Genomic DNA, 13,010 nt, shown 5'->3' with positions numbered 1-13,010 from the left:
TACACTAGTGGCACTTTACATACACTGGTTCAATTCCTCACAATAATCTTATGAGGTAACGAAGACAACAATGATAGATAACTCTTAGCAATGCATATCTATGCCAGCCCCTGGGCTACGTGCTTTATTTGTATTAACTCAGTTATTAAAACACTCCTACGAGATGGGGGTATGTTTTCCCCATTTTACAAATGAGGAAACTGAGACACAGAACTGATGCACTCAAGGTTTGAACCCGAGCAAGTGTGGCTCTAACTCCTAGGCTTGTAACCATAAGGCTATATTGTTTCTCTTACATTTCTTTCTTAATCTCACAACTTTTAAGTGTTCAAGTTCTGTCTCAGATCGTCTGACTCCCAAGCTCAGGGGTTTGCGAGTGAAAATGCCTGGGAATTTTTGCAACACTTTCTCTTCCGACGAAATCGAACTGATTTCCACGTAATTCTCCGATTTCTGATGTGAACCCTCTTGCACTGTAAATTCCCTGGCAAGGAGAACGGGCCTGGGACGGGGTCATCTTACACTGGCTGGGGCACCCAGCAGATGGCGCTATTTTAGTAGCCGCCAGCTGGCTGTCCGGTCCCCAGGGCTCACCGCCTCCGCCGAAAGCTTCCCGGCCGTCTCTCACTCCCCTCTCTCTCCTCCTCCCCACGGAGCCCGGGCCCACGTGACCTCAAGGCGGCCAATGGGCGAGAAGAGAGGGCGAGCTGGTCCCTGTGGCCGCCATTAAAGCGAAGGGAAAACCCGTGAATTCGGATTAAAGGGGGAAAAACACCGCCCGCTGGGCCCACAAAATGGGGGAGACTACGGCGTCCGGGCGGTGAGGCCGCAGTAGAGCAGACATTAGGCCAGCTTGGCCCAGGGACGACACGAAGACATAGCCAGAGAATGGTCTGAGCTCGCAGACGCCGCCACCACCTCCGCCACTGAGGAGATTCTGGGCTTAAGGACATCGCCGCTGCCGGGCCGGGGGCCTGGGCTTCTCTCCCGGTTCTTGCCCTTCCTGCCCCTCTGCGGGCGCTTCCCCGCCCGGGAGAACCCTCCAGGGCTTGGGCTCTGCCCTCTCGGACTCGATTTTAATTATTTATTGTGTAATTTATTATTTTTTCTTGTGGAAGGGGCACATATCTCCTCCGTCGCCCAGAGAGGGACGAGCGTCCGCGGGCTCCGCGGCGGCCGCAGTCCGGCCCGCGGGGCAAGCGCGGCGCGGCCCTCCCGCCGGCCCTGGGCCCCGGGCGGCTAGGTGCCGGCCGGGCGGCGGGGGCTGCTCGCGGCGGCGGGGGGGTGGGTGGGGAGGGCGGGCGGCCCGGCGGCCTCCTCTTCCACCGCTCCCCCAACCACCACCCCCCCGCCCTCCCCGGTGTCTGTGTTTCTCTCTCTGGTCGGAGGCGGCGGTAATGGCGGATGGTGGGTTGTGGCGCCGGCGGCGGCTGCTGTGAGGGACGATGAGTTCCTCCTTCGTGCCGAACGGGGCCAGCCTGGAAGATTGTCACTGTAACCTCTTCTGCCTGGTGAGTGCAGGGGCCGCGGGCGGGGGCCGCGGCGAGCGGGGCGGTGGGGGAGGGGGCCGCGAGGTGCGCCCTTGGGCCGTGGGGGAGGGGGTCCGGGTCTGATCCAGATGCCCGAGTCCCTAGGCTAGGCCCAGCCGGAGCCGGCGCGGCGGCCGAGCTCCGCACCAACCCCGTGAAACACGTTCGTTCATCCACCATCCAGGCTCCGGTTAAGGAGTGCAGGCTTTTTTTTTTTTTTTTTTTTCTTGTTTCCGACTCTTCCTCACCGTAGTCTTGTCTTCAACTTGTGCTCCTGTCTGGCAGGACAGTCACATTTTCCTCTGTGTTTCTTGCTTAACTATTGCTTTTCTCCTTATTGATCATGTATCCCTTCTTAACACTTTCCATTATTGCCCATTCTCCCAGTGCCTTTATGCCTCACTCTGGTAATTTGGTTTCCCCCAATAAACAGGACACCGGAACTTATGTACTAAAAATCTCTCCGTTTTACATTTTCTAATGAGTCGAACTAACGGAAGATTAGTTTCTCCCTTAGATGAGTTAAGATCTCTCTGTGAAAATTTCTTATGTTTTCTTTTTAAACTTTGAGGACAGTTTGCCATTTTGACAATTTCTAGCCATTTTGCTTTTATTAGAACATTATGTTTGTGTGAGTGAAACGGGCTAATGGAGGTTCTATGGTTTTGCACTAACTTTTATTATTATCATTACTTTTTTGTATTTGTTTTGCTTGCATTTTTAGAGTGCTTTGAGCAGGCTGCTCCTCGTTTTATTCAAAACTCTAGGGAAGCTGGGTGCAGGAATGACAATTGTATAGGTTGGCCCAGTCCTGGGAAAGGCCATAGTTAAGACTTTGAAAACTACCAACTGTTGCAAATATTTAGTCCTCTGTTGGACAGTAGCTTAGCTCCGTTCATGATTTAAAGTTTCAGTGACTTTCTTTTTTCATTTTTTGTGTGCTAGGAGAAATACTAAGAGAGTATGTGATAGGTAAGTGAACTGAGTGGGCGGAGCACAACTAGTTGGCAAGTGTAAACTGCCAGTCATGTATCAGCAGTTTCATTTTTGGCACCTTACGCTTTGCACCTCTAAGTTAAAGAATTATTGAATTTCTTTCACCGTGCCAAATTGGGATTTTTAGTGCCGTCTCTTAGAAAATGTTTTCTTGTATAGTGTCCATTAATCAGCATCTCTTCAGATGCAGTAAAACATAACAGCAGGTTTTACATTTGTCTTCTTTGACTCTGTCCATTTTTGGTACTTTTAAGATCAAGTTCTTTGAAAGTAGATTAGTACAAATCTGACAGTTCTTTGTGAGCACCTATTTCACTTTTCCTAAAAGGGGTATGTGAAGAGCTAACAATTTTTTCAGTTATAGTTCACATTTCTTTTCATTAGAGCCATCACTTCTATACACATGAAATGAGTCTTTTTTTTTTTTTTTAAGATTTTATTTATTTGACAGATCACAAGTAGGCAGAGAGGCAGGCGCAGAGAGAGAGGGGGGAAAGCAGGCTCCCTGCCGAGCAGAGAGCCCTATGTGGGGCTCCATCCCAGGACCCTGAGATCATGACCCTAGCTCCAGGACCCTGAGATCATGACCCTAGCCGAAGGCAGAGGCATAACCCAGTGAGCCACCCAGGTGCCCCGAAATGATGAGTCTTTAAAAATTAATTTTCTGTTACCCGTTTGACACCAGGGAATAAACATGACCAGTTGGAACAGAACTTAGAGGAAATGTTTACTAAGTGTGCTGTATTGAAGTACATGTTTATATTTAACATTGTTAAGTTTCTTTTATTTTATTTTATTTTTCTTTGGGACACATTTATTGCTATTCAGTGACATGTCAGTGTTAATATTTTGGCTGTTGAATGATCAAAGAATCTTTTTTGTCAGCTGCTTTAATATCTTAAGTATATAGTGAAAAACTGTAATGTCTTAATGAAATAAGGAGCTTTAAGAGAAAGTACTATTGACTTTGAATATGCGGTAATAATCATGCTTTCTTTTCTTTAGGCTGACTTGACGGGAATTAAATGGAAAAGATATGTATGGCAAGGCCCAACTTCTGCCCCTATTCTGTTTCCGGTGACAGAGGAAGACCCCATTTTGAGCAGTTTTAGTCGCTGCCTTAAGGCAGATGTACTTGGTGTTTGGCGGCGAGATCAAAGACCTGGAAGAAGAGAATTGTGGATATTTTGGTGGGGTGAAGACCCCAATTTTGCTGACCTTATTCACCATGACTTGTCAGGTGAAAGCAACTTATCATTTCTTTCTTTTTTTTTTTTTTTAAAGATTTTATTTATTTGACAGAGAGAGCACAAGTAGGGGGAGCAGCAGGTAGGGGGAGAAGCAGGTTCCCTGCCAAGCAAGGAGCCCAATGCAGAACTTGATCCCAACACTTTGGGATCATGACCTGAGCTGAAGGCAGGCAAAAGCTTAATGGACTGAGTCATCCAGGCGTCCCATAACTTATCATTTCTAACTAATGATATATAGCAACATTATATACTTTTCCTAAAAATCATCTATATTACAAATTAGGATTTTTTTTCTGTGAAACACTGTTAGGTGTCAAGCCAGATAAAAATTTAGCTTACTGTTATATTTCACTGTGGTGGTTTTATTTTATGTAAATTTATCCATTTTATGGCAGGGTTTAGCCTTGAATAATTGTTCTTTCACCACCCAGCTTCCTTGTGAATTTCTTGCAGACAGGGAAGGCATGTTATCTAAGAAAAATGGAATGGGGGAGCATAAAGTTCCTAACAAAAGTCATTTGCAGGCACCTGTAATTCACCATTTGAGTCCATTCTGCCACTGCTCTCTCTTGTATGAATATGCAGACAGTTGTAGGAGTATCTAGAAACGTTGTAACTTTCTCATGTGTTTTTTCAAGTTATATATTTTGTTGTTAATTGTGGTTGTATTAACATATGAAAGCATATGTTAATTGTTATTTTTTGAGAGTGATTCTTTTAGATACTGTTCCTTCACTCACTCACTAAAAGACTAGTGCCAACTTGTTTAGCTTTTATAGGACATGGAATCATACTCTGTAAAGTTACACAGAAATAATTTTATTATGAACCTATCAGTAAGACTACTTAGGACCAAATATTACTTTAGAAAGAGAATATCTCTTCATGTAGTCAGTGAAGCTTGTGCTTGCTTTAGACTCTTAAGAGTCAATGTTAACTGAATCTCAGGATAGGAATGTAAATGATTAGTTATTTGCTGCAAGGTACCATGGACTTCAGCAAGATGTTTGGTAATGATTCTTGCTTGACAGGTAAATTTTGGATTTTTAGATAACTAAAAAAAAGCATTCTTATTTGAAATTGAGTAGTCTGAAGTTTCTGTTATTGTCCATTTGACTTATAAGACCTATTTTATTTTTGGATATAATGTAATCAGGTGACTGTCTTAAGACATTAAGAACACTAATGTTTCTATAGAAATGTATGTGTTACTTTTGTTTTGATAGTTCCTTTTACCTTTTAACGAACAAAGCCTTTGGTACTAATCTTTATTTTTGGGAGTGATTATAATTCTTTTCTGATAAATGCTTTCTAGCTTTTCTGGCTTTCCTAAGAAGATCTCTGCTGGAGATATTAGTCCTTCCTTCTGAATATGGTCTGAGTATGCAGTGTAGTTCTAAATATGTACAATGATGTCTTCACATATGTATGTGTATGTATAAGTATATGTGTATGCACACACACACATGTGTCAGGATATGAAATTTCTTTATTAAGCTTGCAGGCTTCCTTTTTCCTTCCATTGACTTTGGTATGGTGGAATTATTTTATTCTTTATTTTAAGTGGTCGTAAAGACCTTAACTAAAATGTTTGGAGACTGTTTTAATGTTATTGATAAACTATGTGCTATATAAACTAGTTGATAAACTATATACTGTATGAATTGTAATGCTGACTTGGGAATTTCAATATTGATAAAGTTGGCAGAGCATTTGAACAGACCATTCCCCCCCCCCGATTTCATGTAATACATTTTGTAGAATCAAAGATAATTTTAACAGATGTGTAGTATTTAGTTTTACTGTAGTAGGACTGTTCTTTTCAAAGCCTATTAAAATTAAATGTGAGCTGTCTTGGTATATATTAAAACACTGTGTGGATTTTCCCCCCTAAATTGTGAATTAAATATGTTTTCTCCTAAAACTGGGCTACAGCTTAAAAAATTGCTTCTGTGGTTTAACTTTCCCTTTTTGCATAATTTTAAAAAAATGGTAATATCTATAGTTTAAAAAATTTATCTTGAATGTGAATGAATATAATTTTGGAAGATTAGGTTTTAATTGTTAGATTTTGCTGAATGCCATTGAATGATAATTAACTTTAAAAAACTTATCAGAGTGAAAGAATTGAAATAGCAAAGCAAAATATATTAGGAGTAGTATATATAATCGTAATTACCATTCCAAAGCCTGTTCTGTACTGTTTTAAACAATGTGTATAGTCAGTAGTATTTATGTAATGTTTTAGCTTTTTTCCTCCCTAACTTGTCATTTACTTTAGAATGTTGTTACTTATATCAGACCTATTTTAAAGAATAATAAGGTCTTTTCAGATGGAGTATATTTGTCTCGCCCTTTTCTTTGCTCCAGGGATACCGTCTGCCTCCCTTTTGGGATAATTAGTCTGCCTCTGTCTCTCTAGCTAACCCCTTTTTCATTTCTTCCCATCTGTGGCACTCTATTCCCTTCTTTTAAGCTCCCCTGAGAAGAGAGCAGCTGGACAGTAGGGGTGGCATCAGCTGCAGGAGGCAATCCTGAGTTCCAAGTGGAGGTGTAGCACTGAGGAAAGGGGAACCGGAAGGACCCAGGTGGTAACTAAAAAGCTGGTTAATTTAGTTTGAGCTTGCTTTTTGCAGGCACAGGCAGTGCCATTCTGTTTGGTTTAGCACCTACCACATCTTGTTACTGAAATGTTTGTGATTATGGTGTTATTTCCCTTCTTGATGAGGGAAAGAGGGAAGGCATTCTATTTTGCAAAGATTAGAATTCTGTTTTTCTTATTAACTGAAATATCCAGTAATAAAAGTATAGAATTGCTTTTGCTCAGCCCCTTTTTTCATGTCCCCTATAGTGTATTTTAAAAAATAAGCCTTTGATTTTAAAATAGTTTTAGATTTATACAGAATTTGTGAAGATAGTATAGTGAGTTCCTGTATAACCCTCACCCAGCTTCTTTTATTGTTACTACCATATATTGTGTACATTTTGCACAACTAATGAACCAATATTGATATGCTGTTATTAACTAAAGCCTGTACTTTATTTGGATTTCCTTTATTTTTACCCAGAGTTCTTTCTCTATCCTATGTTCTCATCCAGCATACTACATTTAGTTGCGGTGTCTTCTTAGGCTATTCCAGATTGTGATATTTTCTCACACTTGCCTTGTTTTGATGATCCTTGATAGTTTTGAAGAGTCTAAACAGGTTCTATAGTGCATTCTAAATTTTGTCTGTCTGAATATCATGTGGCATGTGTTTCCATCATTTTCATTTCAAGTGTAGATGAGGTATAGAAACAATGTAAACTTAACCTTATTGCTAATTGGTGAAAATCTGTTAACAGGAAACCAAATTTAATTTGATACATACTTTAAACCCCCTGTAACTTGTTTTGTAGCAGTAGTAGTCAGTACTGTTTAGTAATTTGCAAAGACCTAATGAATTTTGGGTTAGAAGTTTTGTTAACTAGTAATAGCTTAACTATAACATTCTAGGGAGAGATTTGTTCAGAATATCCCTTGAATCCCAAAGCCAAAAACTTCTTATTATTTTTTTTAACTTTTTGCTTTGCTTCCTCTAAGAGAATGGTTAGTTGAATCAATATCATTATGTTTTGTAGAAGAAGGATTAGGGAACAAAGCTCTCTGATTATAGCTTTTTAAATATTATTTATTTATGCATATTTTTTAATTTAAAATTTGTAGCAGACCTCATTTAGGGGTTGTATGATAGAGGTATAAAATCGGTGCTGGGAAAATTTTAACTTAATTCCTCTGGTCATAACTCTCTGTATAATAGAAAGGACTGATTGGTTCTTTTAAGTGTACTATTAGTTTTCATCAAAGCAAGATTGTTTTATTACCATTAATGTGTCCTTGAACGAGAAGAGTTTTCGGGTATTTTTCTTTTGTACCTTAACCTTTTTGGAATTTTATTGCTGTCATTATTGGCTTTTAGTCCTCCCCTTAAAACAAAAATAAAAATAAAAACTACTCCCTCTCATGAGGTTGCATCTTTAAAAAAAAAAAAATGATAGCATGCTAGACTGCGATGAGACTCTTTGAGAAAACTGATACCTTGAGAACTAAAAAAACAGACTCAGGCAGGGCTAAAAATATTTGTTATTTTTTCTGGCTCCTGTGGTGTATATATGGGATTTTAGTAACTTGTCCAAATACTTTGATTATACCAGAATTTCATCATAATACTTTTAAACTAAATGTGCCATTGGTTGCTCTTAGAATTTAATTTTAGATTTTTTTATTGAAGGATGTTAATTATAGTGGAATTTTAACCTTAAGTGGCAGCTTTAAGAGGATTGAGAAACAGATAAATAGCAGCCAAGTATAGGAATCTAGTGTCAGCCAAATTAAAAAAAAATTGTTACGTGCCCCAGCTGGCCTAAAGGGAGTTAATTCATTTCTGTCTTCTGTTCTGTAGTTTACTTGTGACCCAACTTTTTGTATTATCTAGTCTTCTAGGGACAATTTTGCTTGCCATATTTCTTCTATGTACTGCCCATTTTGAGCAAAAACATACATCTTTTAAATTTTCAAATCAAAGATAATTATTTTATCAACATATATTCAGGGGATTTTTAAACCAGAGGTTTTCAGGTTTTGCCATAGATTAGTGGTGCTGCCAGCTTAATGCTCTGAGTAATAATTTGTTGAATGAATGGCTTTGGTAGAGCAATTATTTAAGACAAACACTGATTTAGATATTTAAACATTTCTCTTTTTTCTCTGAGGAAATTCATGGTATTTTCTATAATTTTTGACCCATTCATTATTCATTAGTATATGTTGTGTTTTAAAAGCTTGGCAGAATTATTTAGGAAAAGATAACCTTTTTTACTGGTTTATTACTGTGGAGATATTTAAAGATGTCAGTTCTGAGAAAAATGTTGAATGCGAGTAATGGGTGTATCAGCTTTTTTGTTTTTTCATTTTTTTTTCCCACTCAATTATTTTGTTGACCTATCACATAGTTTGTGTCATCACTATAATCTGTATCCTTAGGAAGATTTTTACGGTAATCAAATTTAGCATTTGAACTTTTGTATTGTTCAAATATTTTGTAAAAAATTTTCAGGTAATGACGACAAAGAGTTCTAATGCTAAGAGTTCTAATGGAAAAGTACTATGAACAAAATTGAATCTATTATCTTTGGGGATACAGAGACAAGGGGAGAAAAACATTTATTTAAATGCATTAAGTAGACTTTTTCCATTAGGCTATGGTTGATTAAATTCAGAAGAGCTAGGTAAAGATTTGCCATGTGTTCCGTCTATTCTGTTCTCTGTTATAATACTGGTGTTGAAATTTAGGGACTGGTTTTAATTAGTGTAAGAGGTGCATATCACTGTTTTGGGTGTGTTGATTGTACCATTTCACTTTTCATATCTGAATACACACGTAGAGAAGTAACTTTTGCTATGCTTATTATAACATCAGGATATTAGAAGCTTGGCTAAGGCAGGCTCTTATTTCTAGGTGACCTCCCCAGCCCCCTCCCCCCCCCCACCAAGAACAAAACAAAAAAATACTCAGGCATTTCGTTGAACATTATTAGGACTTACTTCTTTAGCAGTGAAAAATGAAATTGTTGCTTAGTGTAATAGTTGCTTAGTTACTTGCTATAGGTGAAGATACCAGATATTTGTTGGCTTAGAAAACCCTAACAGGTGGTCCCTTCTTCATTTTATGCATAACTCCCATTTAGTGTTAATGAAAATTGTGGGTGTTTGAGGGTATAATGTAAAATGAGGATTAAGTTAACCTAAATTTCTCTAGATAAAAGCATTAAATTCACCTGATTTCTTAGATAAACTTTAGAGCAATGAGGGAGAAATGCACGAATATTAGTACTGACTGAATTTTTAAATTATATTAGTATTCTTAAACTTTCAGCTTCAGGTTTAGCTGAGGTAGACTTTTAAAATAAAAATCTTCAGAATTTTATGTAAAAAATGTATGTAAGTTACTGTATTACAGACTTTTATTATTCCAAAGACTTTTTTATTTACTCTTTGTGGGAAGAAGACAGATTCATTCTCAAGTTTTGAATGAATAATTTTCTGGTATTCGAAGTTTATAGCAACTGAACAACTCTGATACGTAATGGTAACAACTCTGTGTCTTGGATATTTGTGGCTTTAAAACTTAAAACTAGTTAAAAATATTTTGGCAGAGTTTTCTTGTGTAGGACAAATGTTATAACCATTGTGCTTCTCAGAAGGTAAGGAGTTTCGAGGTAAAGAGCAATAAAAATAAAGTATACTTAATAGATTACAAAGAAGTGAAGAACTGGGAGATATTCCCAGCATAACTGGAAATTAAAAGCATGTGTATTTTTGATCATAAATCACAATTTGAGGTAAAACTCTTAATGTGACTAATTTTGAAATGACAGAATCTGATTAGGTTGAAAGCAGACTCACAGATATACTTGTGATATAGACCCTGAAATAATTAAAGTGAAGTCACTGTGTGCCATGTCCCTTTTCTTCTAGCCTACTGTTTTCTTTAATAAAGTGAAACTTGTTAAGTTTTGGCTTTATATGGACATATATAAGGTTTTCTACAATATAATAGAATATAAAACCTTTTTCTCTTTAATATTAATGACTTAAAATTATTCCAGCCCTCAAGTATTGTCACTTTTTGAAGTTTACATCATTTTTTTAAAGCTTACCTTTTTGGAAAAACAATTAGTTGACTTGAAAGACTTGCCTAATTTAGGAAGCAATTTAAAGAACAGCATAAAATCAACATTAACCTTTGTAGTTGCACAAATTTCTAGTGCAGTTAAAGTCCACCATCACTATGCTTTTTAGTTAGTCTACCCATTTGTTGTGTAGATTATGAATATAAACCATGTGTCCCTCTTAATACATGCTTCTGCCTTTATTCAGAAGGATCATAGTTTATTATTATTCTTTGGGTATAGTGGAGACATTTTTAGTGTTGAATTAAAGATTTTATCATTTATTTTTTACTTATATTGAAAGATGACCTGTATTTATAAAATTTTATGCATTTATATTTATATTTATAAAATTTATAAAAATTTTGTAAAATGTTTATGAAGTTGTATAGGAATGATATAAATTATATTTGAAATAATAAGTTAAAAGCTCGAATATCATTTGTAGCAGGATTCATTGGATGGTTTGTTAAAGATACGAAATGGATAGAGAATAAATTTTTTTGAACTACATCTAGATTTAATTGAGAAATAACTATGTTAACATTTTTTTGTTACGTTGAAGTGGTTAATAGATGGGCTGGCAAAATTGAGGCTGTATAGTTAGTAGGGTAGTTATAACTTTGTATTGAAAGTTCTATTTATTTATTTTTTTTTTTTAAGATTTATTTATTTGAGAGAGAGAGAGAGAATATGACCATGGGGAGGGGCAGAGGGAGAAGCGGACTCTCCATTGGGCAGGGATCCTGATGTGGGACTCCATCCCAGGACCCTGGGATCGTGACCTGAACTGAAGGCAGATGCTTAATGACTGAGCCACCCAGGTGCACCAAGACTTAAATTTTAAATACAACGTCTGGGGTGCCTGGGTGGCTCATTCGGTTAAGTGCCTGCCTTTGGCTCAGGTCATGATCCCGTGGTCCTGGGATGGAGTCCTGGGTCTGGCTCCCTGCTCAGCGGGGAGACTGCTTCTCCCTTTCCCTCTGCTGCACCCCCTGTTTGTGCTCGTTCTCTATGTCAAATAAGTAAATAAAATCTTTTAAAAAATGTAAGTCTTTATATTTTAAAATTCTTCAGGTGGTGATCCTATATTGAATAGTAATCATGGGACTCATTTGGTTGAAATGAGACCTAAGGTGGCCAATAATGCATCCCTTGTTGGGCTCTGTGCCACAAGCTTCCTTTTTATTCATCACTTACTTTTATAGTTGAGTCATGGATTAGAATGCTGATAGACCTAAAATGTTTTGAGTTAATTATTAACTGGCTAGGTTTTTTTGGCAGGCTGAATGACTGGAGGAATTAGGACAAAGTAACTATCAAGTGAGCCAACTTAGAAATTGGCATCTTAGGTAGAGTACCTAATGTTTCCCAGCTTAATACAGATGTTCTTTGCATTGATACAGAAACCAAACCAGTATGTTTGCAGTATATCATTGACTTTTTACGCAGTAGGAAAATAGTTTTCAGGTCCTTTAATGGAATACATGACACTTAAGTGTTTTGCTCCTTATGGAGTAACTTTGAAACCTGATATTTTAAAGTCTAGAGATACATTGAAGTTGTGGTAGCTCAGTATTCTGAGGTTTAGTAGGGTTTATGAATTTAAACCATAACACTTTTTACTTGGCTCTGAGTAGTTATAGTGCCACTACTTTACTTTTTGTTTCTTTCATTTCTCTTGTAGAAGAGGAAGATGGAGTGTGGGAGAATGGACTTTCCTATGAATGTCGTACTCTGCTGTTTAAAGCAGTTCACAATCTGTTGGAACGGTGTTTAATGAACCGGAACTTTGTACGCATTGGCAAATGGTTTGTAAAGCCTTATGAAAAAGATGAAAAACCTATAAATAAAAGGTAAGTTATCTTATGTAAACTCTTAACATTTTTTGGGTTTGTTAATTTTTTTAGCTTTACAGAAAATGTAGACTTAAAACAAGCTGTCTTATAGACATATGCAGGAGGTTAACTTCAGCAGAGTACTGTAAGTGTTCAATTTTCCTTGACTACTTCATCCTTTCTTTTATGCATTTTAAGAATTCTCTTGAAGTGGGAATAGGCTGTGTGTCTGAAGACCTAAATTTTGGTTTGGGATGATAGAAAAAATGTGGAATGAAAGCAGAGGCTTAAGCAATGAATATACCTTTTTAGTAGTAGTGCAAATATATTTACAGTACTGTTAAAATTAAGTAACATTAATACTTATTAAAGATAGTGATCTGTAGTTGTGTTTTGGATTGAGTTAACCCTCTCATTCCCAAACCTCTAATTTTGCTTTAATTAAAGTAATTTAGATTTGTGTTTTTCTATATAAGATATATTTACTCTTAGAGTGTAATTTTCTTGAACTATGAGTTAAGCAAATTTATGACACTAATTTGTAGAATAGTTGCAGATAGAGACACAGAAGACTTTAAGATAATTTCTTTTCCTGTGTAGTTAAAAGCTTTAGATTGCTGGAATGCCTGGGTGGCTCAGTCGGTTAAGCCACTGCCTTTGGCTCAGGTCATGATCCCAGGGTCCTG

The 13,010-nt window shown here is 37.5% G+C and overlaps 1 protein-coding gene across 1 annotated transcript in view; it reads left to right on the top strand.

The window, feature by feature from the left end:
- Nucleotides 1–1,268: 1,268 nt before the first annotated feature.
- Nucleotides 1,269–13,010, top strand: part of MED13 (mediator complex subunit 13) — a 106,106-nt gene continuing 94,364 nt past the window's right edge. Inside the window, exons 1-3 of the mRNA XM_080826037.1 lie at nucleotides 1,269–1,511; nucleotides 3,531–3,765; nucleotides 12,174–12,342. Coding sequence (XP_080682163.1) covers nucleotides 1,446–1,511; nucleotides 3,531–3,765; nucleotides 12,174–12,342 — 470 coding nt within the window. The 5' untranslated portion in view covers nucleotides 1,269–1,445. The remainder of the gene's footprint in view (nucleotides 1,512–3,530; nucleotides 3,766–12,173; nucleotides 12,343–13,010) is intronic.

Source organism: Martes martes, assembly GCF_963455335.1.
Source record: "Martes martes genome assembly, chromosome: 16".
Classification (NCBI taxonomy): domain Eukaryota; kingdom Metazoa; phylum Chordata; class Mammalia; order Carnivora; family Mustelidae; genus Martes; species Martes martes.
This window is presented reverse-complemented; position numbering and strand designations above follow the sequence as displayed.